Raw genomic sequence first — 23,082 nt, 5'->3', positions numbered from 1 at the left:
TTTTAATACCTTGTCATTGCCTCATTTTTCAGAAAACTTTTAACTTACTATTTATGCCGTACAAATGTGCATACTACAATAACCATGAAAAATCACTTACCTTGTTCAGAACTGTCAAACTTAGAAGTGCAGTACAATGGGAATGTACAGATTTTCCTGTCCACAAATCAATAACTTCACTTCTGCTGCACTTTGATCTAATTCGAGTATGAAGTGAACACCTCTTCCCCATTATGGTTCAGAATTCATGTTATTAAGCAGACCCATCAAATACCCATTATTGATGTTCTTACCAGCAAGAACAGCAGAATCTGTTTCATGGGTGTTTCCACTTCAAAAATAATTTTCTATACCTGGTACACCAAGCATTGCAGAAGCCAGCAAGGTAAATAAGACTGTAACTGAAGGTGTCTGCTGTATCTGCTGCATACAAATATTCAGCACAACCTATAGTTGGATTATATCCTTCAAAACATCAATCAACATGCAAACTAGAACTTAATAAAACTTTGGATTTCTAAAGGGAAAATAATGGTGGGAATAAAATATTCAGAAGGGTAATCATTCAATTACAACACTGGTGTCAACATCTGCTTCAAGTATACTTCAATGCAATCCTAACAACACTGCTATTGAAAAAATGTCAGGTGCTGAGATGCAAAGATGTTTACACCTGAGATGTCTAAAAGTGTAAAATTAAACATAACATTTTATGGAGCACTGAACACTACTAATACAAATAACAACAAAGTAAAATTACTCTGCAAACAAAGCAATACAGTATCTGAAATGTGTAACTCTGCAAGTTAGTTTAATTAGATTTTAAATTTAAAAACTCAATGGGCACTGCAAAAATCACACCTTATAAGTTTCATACAAATTAATGTCTCTACAGTACATTTCTCTCTTTGCAGTATACCTTCAAAATTAAGAAGACAATTAAAAATTACATTTTCAGAAATTCCCATAGGGTACTTCATTATATAAAATAACACAAAATTATAATCTTTCCTATAAGGAATGACTTTTGGCTAATGCTGTACACACCCAAAACAATGAAATAAATTGGATCATAACTAAACTGAAGGCAAGTAATAGTAAATTACACAATCTCTTTCATATCCACAAAAGTATAAATTAGTGCAATTAGAACCATTTATCGAAAGACAAAAGTCAGTCTGTATACATCTGTACAGCACACAATAAGAACCGTACATGTAAGAAAAACACTATAGTGTTGTACCAAAATCATTAAGTATTATTACTGAAGAATATTCACAAGTCTCATTATGAGTGAGGAAAACTTATAGGAATGAGATATTCATAAAATCACATTTTCTTTGCACAAACTATACAATTTACAGAAAGACGTAGACAGAGGGAAGGTACACATCTCTCATCTTAACATTATTTATACCAGAGATGAATATGTATAAAACATCCATAAACAACGACCTGTACCTTCATACCATTAGAAAACTGTCTGCCTTTGTCCTTAAACATGCAGGATATTATTGTAATTTATCAATAAAAATGTCTCTCTCCATATTTAAAAGAAATCCTCTAAAAATTCCTTATTTGTTTTTAATTTTGGCTTAGAGGTGGCAGATAGCCACAAAAAATATGGTGGCACTACATTTGTTAAATCTAATGTATTACATAACCACAGTTACTGACTGTTTCAACTCACTGCAGCTTCCAGCAAAAAATATTATTCAATTTTTTTTTTTGCTGTTTGCATACACAAATTCAACCACCTAAGAAACATCCAAAAATCAGATGTTTGTAGTTGCACTTAAGTACACTCAACAGTATTTCCACCTGTCATGTGGAGCTTAAGAAAGATAACAAATTTTGTATTTATATTTTCTATAAACTTTGTAAAACAACTGTAGCAGGAATAAAGCCATGCAGTTTAAAGCTATATTACTTCATACTTGCAGAACTGAATATTCATAAAAAAATTAAAACTAATTAAGAATTAACTATTAGTTAATTCTAAAAACTTTCCATGCTTTGGTTTAGGAAGCTACAGTCCAGTTTTGACACCACCTAAATCTTTTTAAAGTGCACTGTCCCACAAACAAATCTTCAAGTTCTTTCTAAAAAAAATGAGTTGTTATATCAGACAAATTCACATGCAATATCTAGGAATAGAACTCTGCTTATCAGAAATGTTTAAATATAGATGAAATTATGTGAGTGTGTGAATTTTCTATAAAATTGGGATGCACATTAATTCGTCAAATCCGTAAAGATGTTACGCTTTTATCACAAATATAAGAATAGCTGCACAAGGAGAATTATTATGAACACCATACAGCCTGAGGCTTGTAAGTACGGAACTGAAAGAAAACAATAAATCATTAAGGCATCACTGACTATAAAACTGTGTTTAGCTATGTAATTTGATTCGGCATTTGTAAGTCAGAAATAGAAGATGCAATCATATAAGTTTGGTAACTACAGACTGGTCCACCCCATACCATCACACATTAGCAAATATAACTCCTCTCTGTCTACATCAAGTCCCTTAATCCTTTGCATCCACAGTTCATAAAAATTATATTTGACTTCAATTCTTACCTCAAAGAAAACATATCATACCTCATTTGCAAAAAATCAACTGCTTGTGCTGTTTACTCTCAGAATAATACAGAACCCATAAATATTATTAAAGTAGGTAATACATACAATTACAACTGGGTTTTAAAGAGTGAATTAAACCCCTCGATTCTCAATTTCAGTAATGCTTATTAAATTGCCATTTCAACCAGGAACTTCCTGTTATCAAATTGTTGGCTGTCACTTAAAATCCACTGTCACCATTCTGAATCATTTGCATAATGGATATAACTAGAAGTTATACGATGATGTGGAGTAGTAGAACAGGTCCACAGAAAAATAATCAATACAGACAATTCACTTACATCACCTAATAAGTGTTATTCATTCAAGTCATCTGTGTTTTGTGCTGATGCATTTATACATAACAGGTCCTTTCTCAGGATAAATGATAATTCACTTACTTTTTGATTGAAATGACTGAGTTAATAAGTATACTAAAACTGTCCATTAAATAATGACTGAAAATTTTTGAAAGCACATACATATGTACGCATATATACAGTACATGCACACATATACATACATGATGAATGTGTAAATGATTCAGAAAGATGTTTACAAATAAAACTATAATTTTTTTTCAAAACAGCCTGTGATATCATAAATTTCCCATTCCATTCTTATTCACTGTCAATATCAGACCAATTGATAATCTTACCCTTACTGTGTAGGATTTGAGGTTTTCACAGCGGTGAGTATGAAGAATTCCGTCTTCTGGGTTGTTGCGCTGTGTAGTCTGGTCGATGTTAACCAACATTTCAGAAGACGGAATTCTTTTTACCCTTACTGACTTGACAGTCATTTATCAGTGTAAACATATCATTCATATACATTATATTTTTTCTTTATATGACCACCCTTGAGAAACAAGCAGTGGTAGAACAGTTTTCTGAATTCTACCAGTATCTATGTACAAATTATTGATATTTAAGTATTTTACGATAGAACTGTATATCACGAAAGTGCTTGGAATATGTGCAGTATAATTTCTAACACATTGTTCAAGACTATTCATAATACTGTTACCTTTAAGTCATAGCACTATAGTTGCTTAATCTCATTATGACAGCAAGGTGTTTACTTCAGGGGGTTAATATGGTTTAAAATTATGTAGCCCATGATCAAAATATAAAAATGCCTTGTATTATCTCATCTTGTTTAATATTTAATGAATTATGTCTTATAGTACTGAGAAAGTAGTCCAGAATTTGCTGTTCTTATAATGTGTCCTGAGAAATGGTATAAATTAAAATGCAATTTTGAACTTGAATCAATGTCATGTTTCATGTAAATGCACTGTCTACTAGAGCATGTTTTAAGTACAGTCTTATTCAAGACACTGAATATTGCAACTGACATATGACTTCAGCTTTTGAGTGGCAGGCATGTCAAATATTCATTCTTCAACAACATTTCGGTGTAGCTTTCACCCGGAAGCCAAAGTTACAAACTGAACTATAGTTGCAAAAACCTACAAGAACTGCATCAGACGTTTGGAATTTTGAGACATATGGTTACCAACTACATAAAATGAACAAAATGATACCAAAGCAGTGATACCATAGCTCACTCTGGCATCTAGCTCCTATCATCTTGCTAACAATACGAAAACTTGAAAATTCTCATCAAGTGATCAGGTGCTCATTTTCATAACATAAACAGAAATTATTAATCCTATACTTATATGTTACATATATATTTTATACATATCACAGTAAATGAACCTCCACCAATATAATTTGTATCTGATCATATAATTTCATAAGTCCAGAAATAGGAATACAAATATCAAGTCTTCAGATATAACAGTTACAAAAAATAGCTATAATTAATCTGTACATGTACAGCATGTTGGTCTTCTTGGTCGTAATGCCATGTAAACTTGTAGGTACATACCAATGTAATGCTGATGGCAGTTATTTTCCTCCAAAATGATGGGATCTACTTACAAGTCCACATGGCATTACCACCCACAAAAACCAACAATGACACCTTCACTGCCATGGGAACATAAAATCTTGTGTATAATATCCAGATAGATGTAACAAATTCTGAAAACCTGTACTGGAAGAATTCTGAAAACTGAACTATAATCATGTTCATTGATTGGTATTTTTCATTTCATACATTACACATGACATAGAATGTTGCACACACATTGGCATTAATATAAAATGAGCACATCCTAAAGGCATGAAACAAGAAGATTGTTATATCAAAGGTTATCAAAAAATAAAAGAACAAAATAATATGATTGATCAAGAAGCAGTATTTATGTACAAGTTATGTCCACATATACACCAATTTTATATTTATCTTTAAGTAATCCTTTTATATTAACTTAGAAAAAATAAATTTGGCATCTACTGATGATAAATACGACATTAAACAATAGCCTCTCCAACACTTTCGCCAGTACTGAGAGAGTTCTGTTTTGAACAAAATGTATGATTGCTTCTAGTACTAGTACTTCTAAAGGTCCTTCCTGTGATACATATGTTTACATTATCATTTAAGTAATGTATAATTATAAAACTCTCAAGTACAGTATAAGACTGTAATCTTGAGACTTGTGAGGAAGTGGGGTGAAGGAGGAAGGAGGAAAGATAGCGTCAGCCTTTAACCCTTCAGACTTCCTGCATTCCTTGCAAGTCTCAAGATTACAGCCGCGTACTATACCTGATACTGCTGTAGTCCTGAAAAAAACAACATAAAGACCTTTTTTTTAAATTAGGACCTAGTGATTCATACACTTGAAACAAAAATAGTACTTCTACTCCTTTACTCTTTTTTATTCCGTTTTCATTGTTATTTGATAGTGTGTGAATATCACAAATATACGTAAGATAAACTACCAATTAATATGACACAATCAAAACCAAAATATTTTGCCAGCATAACTGCAACTTCATCTGCAGAAGACTTAAAAAGAAAATAAAGTGATCTCACAGATGCTTCCAGTCAATGTCTGTATATGAAGAAAAATTGGAAAATACTTTTTCTAATTAGAAAAGAATTTAACCCTCATCCTGTGTCCTTTTACAGTAAACCCTAACACTGGGCCCTTAAAGTGTGTTCACATTTGTAGTTTATGTATGTTACTACTCAGAGAAAAGAAAAATAAAACAGCATTTTCTAGTCATTCTGTATTGTAAGACTTGAGGTTCTCACAGCGGTGAATATGAAGATTTCTGTCTTCTGGGTTATTGCGCTGTGTAGTCTGGTCGATGTTAACCAACGTTTCAGAGGTCATACTGCCTCCGTCATCAGGGCGATGAATATTCATCGCCCTGATGACGGAGGCAGTATGACCTCTGAAACGTTGGTTAACATCGACCAGACTACACAGCGCAATAACCCAGAAGACAGAAATCTTCATTCTGTATTGATTTTCTTTATCTACAACATACTTTTAACGATGAAAAACCAGTCTGCATTCTAATTAAAAATTCTGCTTCCACTTTGTAACAGTTTATGCAACCTCTAAACAGGTCTACTGGGCCCAAACCTTGCAAGAAAGAAAAAGAAGCTTCTACTTCTTTGCATGCTCATTTAAAACAAATCTTCATTCTGTCATCATATTTTATTCTGTGAATGGATATACTGCATGTAAAAGAACCAAGAATACATTAGACAACTATTTATAAAAGCCATTTACAAGATCTGAAAAAGAGTTCTATTTTTTTTAAAAAAAATTCTGAGGTAATTATGTGAACAATAATAAACATGAAACAAATGTGTTATATATTTATCAGTGTAGGGTCTCCATAATACACTAGCTTATGATCTCAAAGAGACTTTCATTAATTACAAATATTTAATTTTCAGCCTTTTATGTCAGCATATAATGGCTATCAAAATTCTATGTATGTAGCAAGTGTGTCCATAAAATACCATTTATATTACCGTAAAACTTATTCTTAGTTGCTGGAGGAAGTTTCTATGTGGCTCTCATTTTATATGTAAAATTCAAACTTCTGGACTCTTTTGTATAGATGTTACGACACAACGTATAGTACTTTCCAAACAACAGAGGGCACTGCATTATCATCATTGGCTGTTCTAATACAGTTGCAATCCTCCTTACTTAATAAGCATAAATATAAGTGCTCTTACTATAATACTACAGGATCCAAATGGTAACATCTCTCAGAACATGTGTGCAACATCCCAAATGGAAAAATACAACGTTACAGTTTACACAAACAGATAGCATAGAGGACAGAACATAAATTTACAGCAAATCACACACAATGTAAAACCCATTTATTCTTTCCAATGCAAGATCTTCTTAAAGTTTATTTTCACTTTTCTGTAAAATTATCTGCATCACCTACAAGTAACAATGGATTTATTTATACATACACACAATTGTGTTTCTTGCAGCAATTTCACTTTGAAGCCTGGCAGTTGTAATAATGATATATTATGCTGTACTGTAATTATCCAGATTAATAAAATCATTGTGGAAGAATTTCATAATTTTTGTATATTATATTTGTTGGAAGCCATGCTGAAATATAACTAAGCCATCTGCACCTGAACATGCATTAAGGCACGTATTCCAGCTATGTTTAACCATAAAATTTGAACAACTTTCCTGGTTTGTTCTATTAACAGTACATTCTGTATCACACACACGCAACTCAGTTCTGATATCACAATGTGTTAATTAAGACTGCCAAATGGGTTCAATTACTTAAATAGAAAAGTTGATGCTCTTAGGACTGAGAATATAAGAAATGTAAATGACAATAAAGTACAAACTTCTAAGAAAGTAAACCTACTATGAATCTTTATTCATATCAGTAAAAATAAATTAGTTTACCTAAGGAACAGTTTTAGTTTTTGACCTTTCCAGAACTTATCCATTAACACATCACACAACTATAACACCATATTTACAGTAGTCCTACAAAAGATAGTTTTATGTGTCAACTGTTTCATAACACTAAAGGTACATCAAACTGATACAAATTTCTTTTATTTGCATCCTTCTGTGATAGAATCATACACTTACATTCTTCTCAAAATATGACAGTTTACATTCCTGAATAAAGCACACATATTCACACTAATTAAATGTTTGAGTGAGATGTAGAGTTTCACATTGACATCAGCCCTCCTTTCTTCAGGAATACTGTAAAAACCTAATGCTACCAACAACTGATGAAGTGATTAGTTCCTCTTCTGGAAGTTGAGGAACAAAACCGCTGATTTCAGAAGGATGGAGTAACAGCTCATTCCACAAACTCAACAATGAAAATGCTGCAAGACTTCCTTAGAGACATCATTATTTCTGGTGGCTCCCCCTCTGGACCCATCATGTGACTTAACTTTGGTGATTTTGAAAATATGTGTGCAATACAATCCTCACACAACAGAAGTAAAACAAAATACTATAATATGCATTTCAAAAATTACTCAGTCAACTCTCACATTTTCAGTAACTGCTACAGTCATATTGTAATTTTTGACACAAATAAAACTGTATCAGAGCTCATGTACCTGGCTTCCTGATAATCCTATATATAAGCAAAATGATGAAACTGCATCCAGAAGTGCAATTAATATGATAATATCCTCTACAGGTAAAAACTTCTTGGTTTACATTGCCTAGAGTACACAAGGAAGAAGAAATTCAGACCACTCAGTGACCCAGAAATGTCAGTTTCCATACTTTTTACTTTATATAACAGTACTGTAATAAACATATACAACTTTGATCAGAAGGGTACAAATACAACTTCAGTGTGCAAAATACCAGAAAATGCTTAAAACTTTTATGCCACCATAAGATACAGGCAGGCAATGTACATAACAAAATATGATAATAAGACACTTTTTCTTGCTTAAAGCTGTATCCTCATGCGCTATCTGTTTGAAATATATTATAAAACAGAAGATTTGCACATATTTCTCCCATTATAACATTCTTCTGCACTGCAAAACCACATACTTCTACCAATAAATGAACATTTTTCCACTGCAACAAATTTCAACAAAAACCTTTTCACAACTAATGCTTCCACATGCATTAGATTTCAGGCCGAGTAAATTTATCGTTAAATCTTTACACTGGATAGATACTTTATTTTCACTTGCAGCAGATTCCGAATCTCTCTAAGTGAAGACATATGGCTATCATATAGTTTTGTGTCCACAGCTGATCCAAGACCACTTCGTGTTGAGTTACAGCAACCATTCTGATTACCATGTTCACTTTCAAAGAGACACAGTGCTTGTAGGTGTGATGGCAGGTCTTCAGCAAAAATTGAGATGACAGACAGAGTTGGTGGGAGTGATTCCCAGTACTCCAATGCAGAATCCAGTTCTTCTGCTGCACCCTGAAGTTCTGATACAAGTTTGTTTAACACTTCTATCCTTCTCAATTGTGACTGCTGATTCTAAAATGGAAGAAACAAAAAATACAGAATGACACGCAAAATACCGAAGCATGAAAATGTTCAAAAAATTAATAATTTCAGTATCTAGTGTTAGACGTCATCCAGATAAGACAGCAAAGATCTCTGAAATGCTGATAAACTTAAACCAGGCTACACAGTGCTACAACCCAGAAGACACCCATCCTAACATTATAAAGTTTACAGATCCTCATGCACACTTTCTTGAGAAACGTCTTCAATCAAGCATATGTTTAATATAACCACAATTTTGTTAAACAACTTCTTGTCAATATGAACCAGCCTTCATAACAATATGACATCTTGAAAAAAATCCCCCTGTACAACTGGACAATCATGGTTCTCAGGTCCATAAGTGGTAACAAGTGGTACTTACACATCACACAAGTGTATCTTAAACATATAGTAAATGTGTGCTGACTAAAAATTTCTATGGTTTTCCAAAGACCTTCAAGGCAAATTCAAAGATATTATCTTAAATTAGGCTATGACAGCATCTTTCCATGTCATTTGCAATTCATTATTCAGTAATTATTCTTTTATTCAACACCATACAATCTAAGTTACTGACAACATCATTAAATAACCTATAGGTAAATAGAACACTACAATAACAAAGTACTCACACGTTGGTTGTTGCAATTTTTCTTTTTCTTCTTACTCTTCCCAATTAATGTAGCTTTAAACGGCCTCACCAGACTATGCCCAACACCACACAATATGGCAGCGAAGCTAATCATCTGCATACATAACACAATTCAGTAAGGTGTATGGCAATTTTAATTTTTCAGGTCAACAGTAGCTAATTTACTTTAGATTAAATATTTAAGTGGAAACTATGTTTTCATTATATGAAGTCATATATCACAAACCTGACCAAAGGCCACACAAAACACATAGGCATACCACATGACAATTATGCACTGAGAATCCCTGGTTAATTATTGTTATTATTACATAACCTTTTCAATTCATACATAGAAACAAACAAATACAGTTGACTCTCATAACTTAAGTAACATGAGTAATACTGGTCCATAAATAAACAAAAACCTTACCTCAACTGTGTTGACTACATATTCCAATACTCCTCTCCTCCCAGCAAGTTGATCTGTGCCGTCTGAACCATGGACTTTAATCATTCCACTGGCTTTTCGGACCGCAGAAGTAACCAATTCTGCTGCTGTACTGGCCATTTTTGTCAATGATTCGTCTTCATTGTCTTGTATAAGCAATTTAATAAGACCAAACAATTCCAACAGTACACAGCATGATGAAGAAGCCAAGTAACCATACAGACGAGATGGTAACGGCGCTCCAATTACGTTCTGTATAGAAACAGAAGTGCATAATAAAGTGTGTTGCACTGCTTGAGTATAACCAAGGACCAGGTTTTAACCTGAACCAAAAACAAAGGCCTAAAGCAGAAGACCACCATCAAGAACTTCACCATCACATAAACCAAAAATCTCAAGGCTTAATATTAATAAAAATACTAATCTCTAACCTGAGAGACTTGAATAGTGGGATTCGCTGTAAAACTTTCGTACAGACTGAGCAGTTCATCACAGATTTTGACAAATGTTTCATAACGAGGAACACTTATCGCATCGTCCTTAATCTCGCCATTCATAACTGGTTCGACATTGTCTGAATGGTGCTGCTGCTTCGGGTCTGGTGAATTGCTTTCATTAGCACAACCAATATCCACAGCCGCTGCCAAGCACCGAACCGTCAAATTCCGGATACGCAGGAATGACATATCATCCAAAAAGATTTGATGTTCAATTTCCTTCGAGACTTGCCTGTCGGTATAATTGAAAAACATGTTTAATTAACTGCGTGCTAACAACACACAAAACTGGAGAAACTCGGTAACAGAAACACATATTATAACAACATTCCAAATTAACACATGTACACAATCATACAAAACATGGGTAAAGGGATGAAGAAGAAATATGCCACACAAAAACTTTCTACATTCTTAAAAAAAATAGAGAGACCTGTACTGCAAGCTCTAAGGCCACATCACATTCCCCTTAATAATGTCTTGGACAAACAATGCAAAACCAATGGTATATTTACACATGAGCAACAAACCAAAGGCCACATCTTGTGTATACAGTTCTGCGAATCTCTTGACAAACAAAATTACATGCAAAAGGAAGTAAAGGGCAGTGAAATTTGGGCATGCTTGCTACTATTCCATTTAAAATCTTTTTCCTTCCCATCTTAGAATCTTGTCTTCCTATTTCCTACCTCAAATGTAAAGATGACAACTGTTCTGATTAGTTGAACTACTAGCATCTCAAGACTCATTACTGAAAACTCTTATACCTCTGCAAATGTAACTAAACATACAACAAAGAAAGCAAACATCAAACTGGGCTTTAACACAATACACACTACTTGTAATGTCACACAGTTCCACTCTGTACACTAACCTTAAGTGAGGATCCCATGATGTGATTACTTGCACATCCCGATTGTCCTGGAGGTTATCCCAATCCACTTTATCTTTCTCAGGTGTCACATCCATCCCTTCTATATACTGTCACAAATAAGTAAATAAATTAACTGAAAGACTGATTAGAAAACAGAAAATGTAGTTCTAGCATGTGTTTCAGAAGATAGTTCAGTTAGACCTTCATCTGAATGGATTTAAACAATAAAATCTTACATGGAGGGAATTAAATAATGAAGTAACAGATCTGAAAGTACAGATAATGAATGCTGAATGGGACAAAGCTTAAATATGAAAAGAAAAGGGGAGAATTTTGCTGCATCTTCCTTTACTGGAATGGCTGGTGCAAGAGAAAAAATGATTCAGCTATCTCAGGGGGGGAGAAAATATTATAATATGTGCATAACAATGGTATTAAGAGCCTAATAAAGGATGATTTTTTTTAAGTAATAAACTGATAACATTATTTAAGAAAATCTTACTTAGGTCATACATGCCAAAATGATTTGCATAGATTTGAACTTTACAATTTCAAACTCCAGTCGTACTCAGCAATTCAAGCCCTTACCTTAACCGTATCCAAAAAGTTTTTACTTATAACCAGCTCAAAGAGAATTCTTTCAATAGTAACAAGCGCATAATGTAGTGAGTTTTTCAGCCTTTCTCGAAACTCAACAAATTCTTCGATCTTCAGAAAGGAACCAAATTTATAAGAGAATGTCAGGTGATCTGCACTCTGAAACAAGAAAATAAAAACATAAATTTCATACCAAGATATTTAATTCTAAGACATGGACAGATTTTACAAATAATTTATATGAGGAACAGTGTTATGTTTAAAACGTGGAGATAACATCTGGTGTTGTCCTTCCCTCACTGACTTTAAGATAGTATGTTTTATCAATACTTACAACAATTTCTTACAGTTTTGCATATAACTAGTCTAGCACAACTCATAAACAGATGTTTCAAGCAATGATTAAAGCACTGATTCCTACAAGTATCCTACTAACATTTTGTGGTAACAGTAATACTTGGTTATGCACAAACAAGTTTGAACAGCGGTCCCTTAATGCAAACATCATTTTAATAGTTCCTTACAGGATTAAGAATAAAAGCACGGGCTGCTATCCAGCTACAATAATTTCTATCTCAACTCACGTCTTTATAGTTTCCAGTAAAAAACTTGAGTGTTGCCTCATATAGTGCTGAAGTTGCCGCCAACTGACCAGTAACAAAAATATGGTTACAGTGATAATACCCAAGAGAATCAAGCTGCATGTGTTTCACATCCAACAGTTCATAGACTCGATGAGCTGCACCTCCAGCCCCTGTACAAACAGAATAACATCAATCAGTGATTGTATACAAGGAGGAGTTGAAATTTCAGCCCATGCCTCAAAGAAAATACATCTCAGTTACAAAGATCAGTTGGACAATGCTATTTACTCTGAGAATCATACAGAACCCATATGCAAACTCTGTGAGCAAAATGCAATTATTATTATTAAATAAGGTGGTACATATAGTTACCACTAGGCTTTAAAGGCTTAATGAAGTAACTATTCATAAATCCCTTGGTGCTGGATCATATTTACTATATATAGAGGAGAAGGAGTCATGTTGGAATCAGACATTAAAGAGTCAAAAGAATTTTGTTGCAGCTGGTATTCAATTAATAGTAAAACTGATTGCAGAGACACCATTCTGGTAAAAATTTTGTTCGTGTTGTTAAAAATAAGACACATAATTAGAGACAAGCATATATTTGAATGCCAAAAAATGGCCAGCCTGCAAGTAAAACTTGATCATCAGTTACTAAAAACAGAATGTAGAATGTTGAAAACATTACTGTTTAAACATCTCTTAAAATAAGATTATCATATATGGACCCATATTGTACCTGCTTGAGATTAATAAAATTATAAAAGACAAGAACAGCATATTAAAGGGAAAGCAGTACAATAATAAAATGAAATTTTATAAGATTCTTTCATGTGCAATCTACAAACTGAATTCAAGAAACAACATAAAATTGTAGTGGATCTAATAAAATTTAATGGTAATTTAGTGACAACATATTTTTACATGATAACAAGTTTTAATAATATTATAATAACTTAATTCATGGTACGTGAGTAGCAAAAACATTGTGATGCAATATGAGTGTCCATAGTTATATTTAATTAACAAATATAATTTTCATTGTGTAAAATATAATATGTTTTAAAACACTATTACACATGCATAAATTAACAACAGTTTAATCTTAGTAATTTTTTGATGAAATGAAATTCACTTATTGTGCACATATATTACACAAATTAAACAAATTGCTTGAAACACATAAATTAACAAGTCAATACCCTTCTAACTAACCTAATATGGTGTAGAATCGCAGTAACAAGAGTTTGATGTGGAAGTTTGATGGACTGACAGTAAGTGCATATTCAAGTACTAGAATGGCATCATAAATATGCTGACTGCTCCCCGTGTCTACCCAAACATCATACAGAATGTGTGCAGCCAAGAGAGCGTATGGATCATTACACCTACGCAGAAAAACATGCCATCAACATAATACTCTGATACTGTTTTATATAAGTTTGGAAATACAGTACAGTGGTCCCTCAGTTTATGATTCCACTTATTAATAACATTTAAATTAACAATCCACCTCCAATAGGACCCCACTGTTTCTATTAGCAATAAATTGTTGATTGACAATATGCTTATATCACATGGCCCCAAATTTTGGCCAATCAGAGCATTCCTAGGTGCATTCAGCAGATCGCAGCCAATCAGCAACCTCTTTTATGAGTGTTTGAAGCTCAGCTGGCTTGCCTTTCAGTTTTTGATGTGTATTACTTGTGGAAATTGTTCTCTTTCCTTCAACATGTTTCTCCTACATTTGATTAATGATAATTTCAATTAATGATGGTTTTCATAAAACCAACTGTTATTGTTAACTGAGGGACCAATGTAAAAATGCAATATTCCAATGCATATGTGGTCAAGAATATCACAAACATACACACACACAGAGATAACATCACTACACATTTAATGTTAATGGTAACTGAATAAAAATCCCATTTAACATCTTTTATTCCTTGAATTACTAATATGAAGGTTTTACTGCACATATTTCAAACTCACGCAAATTCCGTCTGCAGAACATCTCTATTAAAGGTGTGTCCATGGTCATAGTATTGAAGCAGAGATGATGCCAATGCCAGCTTGTCTACCACGTTGAGGTCCATATGACAGCCCACACAACGACTCAACTGAACACTGCTGATGTGTTGCTGCATTCGTCTGATCTGCAGAATTGCCATGTACATTATACACTACCAAAATGTGAATCTAGATCTACAGTAACATCTGTTACAATCTGAAATCTGTGGTCTATTATTACAACTTCATCATATTCATTTTAAGCACAGATGAAACACATAATTTGAACATCAAATACATGTTTCTGTACAATTTTTAATACTACAGAGTATATACCATTTGTCATAACATCTATTATCCTTCTTAATTTAAACATACCGATGATGGGAGTTCTCCTTCTCTGAGGCCAACTGTTTCATTTACTTTTTGAATGAAATCTTTGGTGCGATTATTTGGTAACAATGGTAGAAACATCTTGAGGTCTGACACGCAGCACGGTTTGTCTCCAAAGTTACGGAAATACCTCATAAACAGCTCTACAATATCACCTGCGCAAATAAAAGATAGTTTTATACAAATAAAGATTTCTAATACATTAAATACAATTTTTCTTTTACCACATGTTACACAATGGAATTGAATTTAAAAGTTAATTCCTTATTTTTATTCAGTGTGGTTCACAAAATATTTTTAATGCCAATCACATAATCTGTCAGCTTGAACAAAAATGTGAGAATACAAAAAATGTGGTATAAAACTATACAATATACCAAATTCATTCATGAAACTAAACTATTAGACATTAATATACACACACTTTTTGGTCAGAAAGACAGCGACATACCTAAAAATTCTTCTGGGTTGTCTCCTCTTTCATGAAGTCTTCTGTAAAATTCCAGATAGGCAAGATATGGTCCCCGCAACCGTCTAGAGAGAGCCTCATTCTCTGACAGTAAAAGGGATAGAAAATCCTTGCACATTTCAAGTGTACAGTCTGCAACCTGCCACCTTGCATCAATGCTCCCATCACTGTCAGTTGGTGTCACTGAATCTGCTACCTTAGCAGAATCATTTTGCCCAGAATCAAGCAATGCTAGAGCAGATGTGAAGTAGTCCATATAATATGACCAGCGATCCATGCTGTAATAATAATGGAAATGAATTTGAAACATTTTCAAAAATAACAGTACAAAGTTGTTTGTAGAATTGGACAAAGGAGGTGTGAAGTATGCAAAAATGGGATATACAGCAGTAACTTTCAAAATGCCATTTCTAACGTAAAATTGGGGAGGTCAAGAAAATTATTCGTGTTTCATCACATAACCATAAACTGCAGTATAAAAGTGGTAGTCTATATTATCAACATTTTAATAGCCATTTCTAACATAAGAATGTATCACGATTTAGAGAGGACAAAAAATCAAGTCATCTCCATACTATGTGTAGGAATGCCCTAACTATTCCCGATAATGTGGGTCTGAAACACACATGATGTTGATGTGCATATTCATCACACTTCTGAATATAGCAAGGACTGTCACAGACATCATATCTCAGCATATCAATGAAATCATGTTGCAAGTATTTATTATTTATTTGTAACTTCTTTCAATATGCCGCCAGTAGCTCAGACTATACAGTGTCAAATGACAGGATAATTAATGAATAATGAAATGGACAGGATACAGAAAGAAATGGTCATGGCCAAACTTAAGATACTATCCTGACATTTGCCTGGAGCTACTAATGATAACCACAAAATGCTGCATTCAAGATGGCTGGTCTCCAGACCAAAACAAAAACCATGGACCACCTGAATATGAAGCAGGAATAAAAATCATTGAATTTTAATGTTCGATGTGAGGAATTCTGTATTACTTTGGACGAAGTGACCTTGATTTACTACTCATGCTATAGTACGAGTTCCAATCTGCTGAATAGTCAGTTACTGTTACTACATGCATGGACTGTGAATTTGGTACTCAAATAAATTATAACAGATTGCTATTCTGCAATCTAGCTCTTGGTCCAATAAAATGGCTTACTAAGGAAAGTTTTATATGTACTTTTCCCTTCCAATCTGTCCTCTCCTACATAGTAATCATTCTTTTAGATTGTACAAATACTTACTCTTCTCTTAGAAGCAATTTGTACAGAATATTGGTGTCTCGCCACCTTTCCAACTTCATGAGTAGGCTAGCTCTCTTCAAAGGAATGAACACATATGAAATAAGCTTTTCACCTAATGGTCCTTCCACAACTTGTAACGCCTCATCATATTTACCCTGGAATAAGAAAAACACACAGTGAACAGGTTAGATGAGTTCTTGGACTTCTCATATAAATATTTTCAGCTCTGCTTATTTCCATGAACATGAAAATAGCTCCATGACTTTAAGATGACATTTTCACAGTGGTGAGGATGATAATAATCTATTTTTTGATGCTGTGTAGATTTATCAATCTACATGGTACTAAATCCAAGAAGAAAATCATAAATGGCATTAATAATAACAATAATAATAATTAGTTTCAATATGCAGGGAGATTCTGGTTAAGTAAACCAAGTTAAACTTCGCACATATAACTGTTTCAACAAAACACATAAATAAAATGTTAAGAAAAGTACTTTCACTGTGGCACTCTGATATGTAACTCTGCCTTGTATATAACCTACTACTACTCATCTCCTAACCATAAAATGGTAAAATTAGGCAGTTCCCATGAAACTATGCTATCCATGTACCACCCCAACCAAAATAAAGTAAACCACATCTGCATTCTTTATAAAATAATAATATGTACTACACATTAAAAATGGAAATAAATGATGAAACTATTGCTGGTTTCTTTAAAACTTAGCATGTACATTATAATGTTTAATACATACATATATATTATTAGACAATCTATGTCAAGCTAATGTAATAATGACCACAAAATTTATAAACCAAAATAAAATACAATAAACCAATATTTACATCATTTACAGGCAACACCTGGTTCAACAACTAATAAAATTAAATCCCAACTCACACAAATAAATGATAGAATATTTCATACTACTAGACCAAATCATCAGACCTGCATCTCCAAAATCATTAGATAAAGTTGGACTTCTTGCTCCGCTTCAATCTTCCCATCAGACACAAACTTCTTTACCATTCTCTCAGCAAGAGGGAGTACAACAGTTTTGGCCAACTTTTCGTCAGCCTTATGTGCCTGCATTACAACACTCATCACAGCCCAAAAGTAATATGGGTTCTTCGGTTTAAGCTTGTAGAGTGCCATCGCAGTTTGCTGTTGTTTCTTGTAGTCAGCCACGCGAACATACGACATAAACAAATGGGTCAGGAGCTCTTCATTATTTGGTTCTTTCTTTGTAGCTGCCTCATATATCTCACATATCCGTTCAGCTAAAATACAAAAACATGTTTGATGTACCTCAGCAGAAACTCTGAATGGTAGAATTCTTGTAAACAGAGGTGCAACAGGAAGAGTGAGGTTTACAGCTACTAAAACATGACTCAAAAACAATGACTACCCACTGAAGAATAATATGTTACCTTTAAATAATTTAACTGTGGGGTTCTTAGCCTGTGGCCGGCCAATGTTTTGTGCAGCCCACATAGGCTCCTTTCATTTATTATACTGCGTCAGTCTGTATTATGGTTAATAGTTACCTAATATTTGACGGCACAGCTTGTTATTGTCATCAGTACTTGGCAGTAAATATCACTGCGAGTAACCATTCAGCTTAAAGAAAAATATCAAATAAAAAATGAGACATGCTTCACAGATTAACACTTACAGAGAATTATGTGAATTAAAGCAACACAAAATTAAACTTGATATTTAAAAGATTTACATAACCAAACATAGTCTCAAACTCATCACTAATGACTAGGGTTCAGATGTTCATGATATGTCATATTTTTATTGAGGCTTCTATTTTCATTCTAAACTGAAATTAAACACTAATTGGGTTATTCTTATCACAATTAGACTGTATTTATTTTGTATATAAATGCATATTTAGATCATTTTGTCATATTTGTAGTTAAATGCATATATTGGTTATATTTTGAGGATAAAATGCATATTTTGGTTATATTTTGAGGATATAATTCATATTTTAGTTATATTCTGGTTTTGGATTCTTACTTGTATTTACAGTGAATCCTTCAGTTGGTTAAGATGCCGAAAGTGAAGTGTTCTGAAAGTGCGATGTTAAGAGGTTTAGTTAAAGATTTTAGCGAGGAATATTTTAGTTCTGATGGAACAATTCTGCTCTGTTAACTTTGTGAAGTTAAATTTACAACTGGTAAGCGATTTAATGTGCAACAACATTGTGATACAGCAAAACATAAAAATAATTTGAAACAAACCAGTCATCAAAGCAAGCAACGACTTCTGTTCGATAACACTGCAACACCTTCACCATCAAACAAAACATCAAAATTTTCAAAGGACCTGTGTGAAAATATGGTGTCTGCCAACATACCACTGGACAAAGTAAACAATGAGCAATTCAAATTTTTCTTGGAGAAATACGTGACTCGGTTAATTCCAGACGAATTAACACTACGAAAAAACTATGTACCTGCCTGTAATGGAGATTTTCTGAAAATAATTACATGTACTGTGGGCGACAATAAGATTTGGGTTTCGGTTGATGAAACAACAGATGTCTATGGTAGATATGTAGGGAATGTTGTTATTGGCATGCTCATTGCTGACCGCCCTAGTGACGTATTCCTTCTTGATACAGTAAACCACTCCTCTATCAATGTAATTTTTGATAAAGCCATGAAACGTTTGTGATGTCTCAAGTTACAACACCATATTGTTCGACAATCTAAGAAGATTTTCATTTGAGACCTTGTAAATGCACATCATTATATATTGTAATGCTGCCAAGAAAGAGAATGAAGAAAGGTACTTAATATTTTGAAATTTGTTCATTTATTTATTTGTAATTAATGAATTTGAAATTCATGAAAGGCTCTTTCTTAAAATTTATCTTATTTTTATAGGAGCACATATTCTCAACATCTGATGCTGATCCAAAACAAGGCATTTACAACTTAAAAAGACTAAGGTTTTTGATTAAAATTGTTAGGAAATCAAGTAATGTAATAGTTGCACATGCATATGTAAATAAATAACATGATTGAAATGCAAAACACTTTTTTTATATTTTAGCGAATATTTTTTCTTAACTAATTAGGTCATATTTTGCCTTTTCTGGGTCATATTTAGCTATTTTTTGGGGCATATTTGCATGCATAGTTCTCAGTTTTTTTAGGTCATGAACATCCGAACCCTACTAATGACCAATTTTGTTAAAGAAATTGTTAAGAAATACGTACACCTGTTTGCAATAACAGGTACAATTTCATAGCAGTCTTACTAAACATCCATGACATTCCAACAAACTGCTCTCATTTATAAACTTGCCATCCTCAAGTCGATGGAATGTGGCCACAAGTCTCGAAAATGCTGAGTACCCCCAGCCCATCATAAGATAGCATAACCTACTGAAACATAATATTCATCACTGACATTCTTAGTGAGAATGAGGGCAGCTTCCTATTATACCGGGTCTACAATTTATGCTGTAACGGCCTTGCTTGCATTGCGTGCTCGGCCGAGTGCACTGTTGACGTCGGCAGGCTGGCGCGTGTTATTCCCGTGAGTCACAGGCGAATCAGTTTCAGTGCCGCTAGTAACAGCGAACTACGAATGTTTCTCGTCACTAACACATGTTATTACATTAATTTTCTTACCTTAAATCACAAAAGATGTTCAAAGTGACTTCCTTGTGCTTGCAGGCAAGCTTCACATCTCGTTAACATGTTTCGAAATACTTGACGAAGCTCTTCTTGGGAAATTGCCGAAATAAATTGTGGTTTCCTGTTCTTCTTTTTATCCAAAACTGATCCCGTACTACAATTTTTTTTTATTAATCTCTCTATCGTGGGCCTGCTAGGAACACTTTCACCGGGAAAATGTCTGCGATATTTACGGCGGCATCTTCCGTAGGATGAATATTTGGCATATGTTTCGACTAAGAACACACGTTGCTTAATACTGTACACCATATTATCAACGTCAATCCGCGACGAGAGACGCAATGAAACTGATTCGCCTGTGTTCACGGGAAGAACACGGACCAGTCCGGCCGACGTCACCAGATCGCCAGCCGACCACGCAACGCAAGCAAGGCCGTTACAGCATAAATTGTAGACCCGGTACTATCAGTACTCTGATTATGCTAGTTAAAGGTAACATATTATAGTTTAGTTGGCAGCCACAGTTTTGTGGCTAAGTTTCAAGTGAGTTAATCTTACACTCTCTGTCTTGCCTCTGTATAAAAAATTCTACTCTAAAAATTAGTATCATATGATCAAGTACATAAATTTAATTGTAAAATGTCTTAACCAGTTTCAATGCAACAAAATTTAGTTCCAATTGATGAACACCATAATACACAAAATCATGCTCATTCAGAAAAACCTGCTAGCATACGATTGTGAATCTCTCGATAACAGATGGTCATAGCTTGTAACGTGGAGTCATCACATGGTATTTCAGTTCTGACAGCATCAAGAAGCTGCATACATTCATCCTCTTTTCCAAGACGCAGCAGTGCAAGAGCCTTGAGGACCTATGGATAATAATTATTCAAATTGTTTACAAAACTCATTCAAAACATTACATTATATTAAAGATAATTACAAAGCAATGGATCAATTTAAAACACAAATCCAAGTGCTCATTTTGTTGTACCTTTGCACATTGGAAATTCGGCTGCTTCTTAAGGACTTTCTCAGCTTCCTGCAGAGCCTTCTTGTTATTGCCATTGTCAAGCCAATCTAGAAGAGCAGAGATATATTTAAAAATACAAATGTTTACAATCTACTCATACAAAAGCAACATGTACATTATTCCACAAAAGAATACAACCCTACACCCAAATAAATGTATTTATTCTCAAATGGTTTCCTACCAACATATCCCGACTTCTTATATTGCATTATTACCGTATATTGGACGAAGTCTTCTTTCACCAACACTACTATCCACATGGACCTTCGCAGCCATATTTGACAACAAATGCAGACTTTGTACGCGAGACGGGGGAAGAATCGCAATATCGTCTGCTAAAAAAGCCGGGATATTTAAATAGTTTTAACTGAACGTTTACATTATAAATATGCAACATTTTTGTTTCGCACCAGGAATAAAAAAATTCCATTTCGAAGAAGAAAGAACATTACAATTTACAAAACCAAGAGAACTCATATTCCCAACCTGCGTTCTCAACTAAGAACAATGACAACAGTACAATATACTTTGGTAGATATCAGCACAGATTATAAAACCTTCACATCAGTACGTACGTTAGCAACGCAGGTGGTGTATGACATCATTGACATCACTGCCATCTATCCCCAGCGATGGCGAAACAACAACAAAATGAGTGCCAACAACTACGAGTTCAGTCGGTAAAAATGTTACTTGCTATCCAGTGCATCACGATCCCCCCCATTCACTGCTCTCACTAATGAACATGAAGATGGCCGTCTTCCGGGTTGCAACGCCGTGTAATCTGACGATGGAGGCAGCAAGTACCTCAGAACCGCTGGTAAACGTCTACCAGACAACATGGCATTGCAATTCTGAAGACATGCATCTTCACATATGCTGCTGTGAGAAAATCGAATCCTATATATTCATCAATGAATAGATTACAACCCTGATACCTAGTACTGCAGAGGAACTTACTCCGTTTTAAAAATGAGAGCATGTGAACTTATTTAACTAGTAAACAGAGGATATGAAGTAAGACATGAAAATGGCGGGAGAAGAATGTGCCAGACACTAGATGGAGGATAATTGATGACAGACTAGGAAATTAAGAAAGAAAACTAAGATATCGGAGACGAAAAATATATAAAAGAAACGTGAAGAAAAAATATATCGAGTTCCGTAGCACATTGAGGGGTCAAGGGATTACTGCAGACCTTACGGAAGAGTATTTTAGTTGCACCTCTTTTTGTGTTAAATGCTATGGTGAAATAGTTAAGAATAACTAACTTTCTCGCCTCTGTCGTTACGAAAATAACATGCTCCAGTAACCAGGGCACTGTGTGTTTGCAAACAACATAACACAAGGCTCCTAACATAAATGAAATCAGGCTCATTTGACGGGTGAGTTGTTTGAAGCATCACATGAACGAGGGCAGTACATTAAATATATTCTCCGTCTTTCAGAACGATTGCTACTTGCAGTTTAAAAAAAAAGGAATTCTGTTTCCTGACCTTCCACTTTCTTTTACCTTAAAAGACTCTAGGTATCCCCTCCCTCTGTCGAAACAT

The 23,082-nt window shown here is 34.1% G+C and overlaps 1 protein-coding gene across 2 annotated transcripts; it reads right to left on the bottom strand.

The window, feature by feature from the left end:
* Nucleotides 1–6,196: 6,196 nt before the first annotated feature.
* On the bottom strand, nucleotides 6,197–22,026 carry psidin (phagocyte signaling impaired). Of its 2 annotated transcripts, none has more exons than XM_022057938.2 (16): nucleotides 21,744–22,026; nucleotides 21,490–21,575; nucleotides 21,217–21,367; nucleotides 17,782–18,113; nucleotides 16,828–16,982; nucleotides 15,542–15,837; nucleotides 15,076–15,245; nucleotides 14,680–14,843; nucleotides 13,900–14,072; nucleotides 12,682–12,851; nucleotides 12,089–12,256; nucleotides 11,501–11,607; nucleotides 10,561–10,858; nucleotides 10,112–10,381; nucleotides 9,680–9,793; nucleotides 6,197–9,035 (listed from the first exon to the last, which is right to left on the bottom strand). In XM_022057938.2, exons 1-16 carry the CDS (start codon nucleotides 21,802–21,804, stop codon nucleotides 8,694–8,696), a joined length of 3,057 nt encoding a protein of 1,018 aa, XP_021913630.1. In that variant the 5' UTR covers nucleotides 21,805–22,026; the 3' UTR covers nucleotides 6,197–8,693. The 2 variants fall into 2 exon arrangements, with proteins under 2 accessions (XP_021913630.1, XP_021913632.1); XM_022057940.2 differs by having other exon boundaries at nucleotides 21,229–21,367; nucleotides 21,744–22,024.
* Between the last annotated feature and the right edge of the window lie 1,056 nt (nucleotides 22,027–23,082).

The sequence above is a fragment of the Zootermopsis nevadensis genome, unplaced genomic scaffold (assembly GCF_977971745.1).
Source record: "Zootermopsis nevadensis isolate Lab colony 2312 unplaced genomic scaffold, Znev_1.0 Znev_ptg000009l, whole genome shotgun sequence".
Taxonomy (NCBI): Eukaryota; Metazoa; Arthropoda; class Insecta; order Blattodea; family Termopsidae; genus Zootermopsis; species Zootermopsis nevadensis.
Note: the sequence above shows the minus strand (reverse complement) of the source record. Positions and strands in the feature narration are given on the sequence as shown.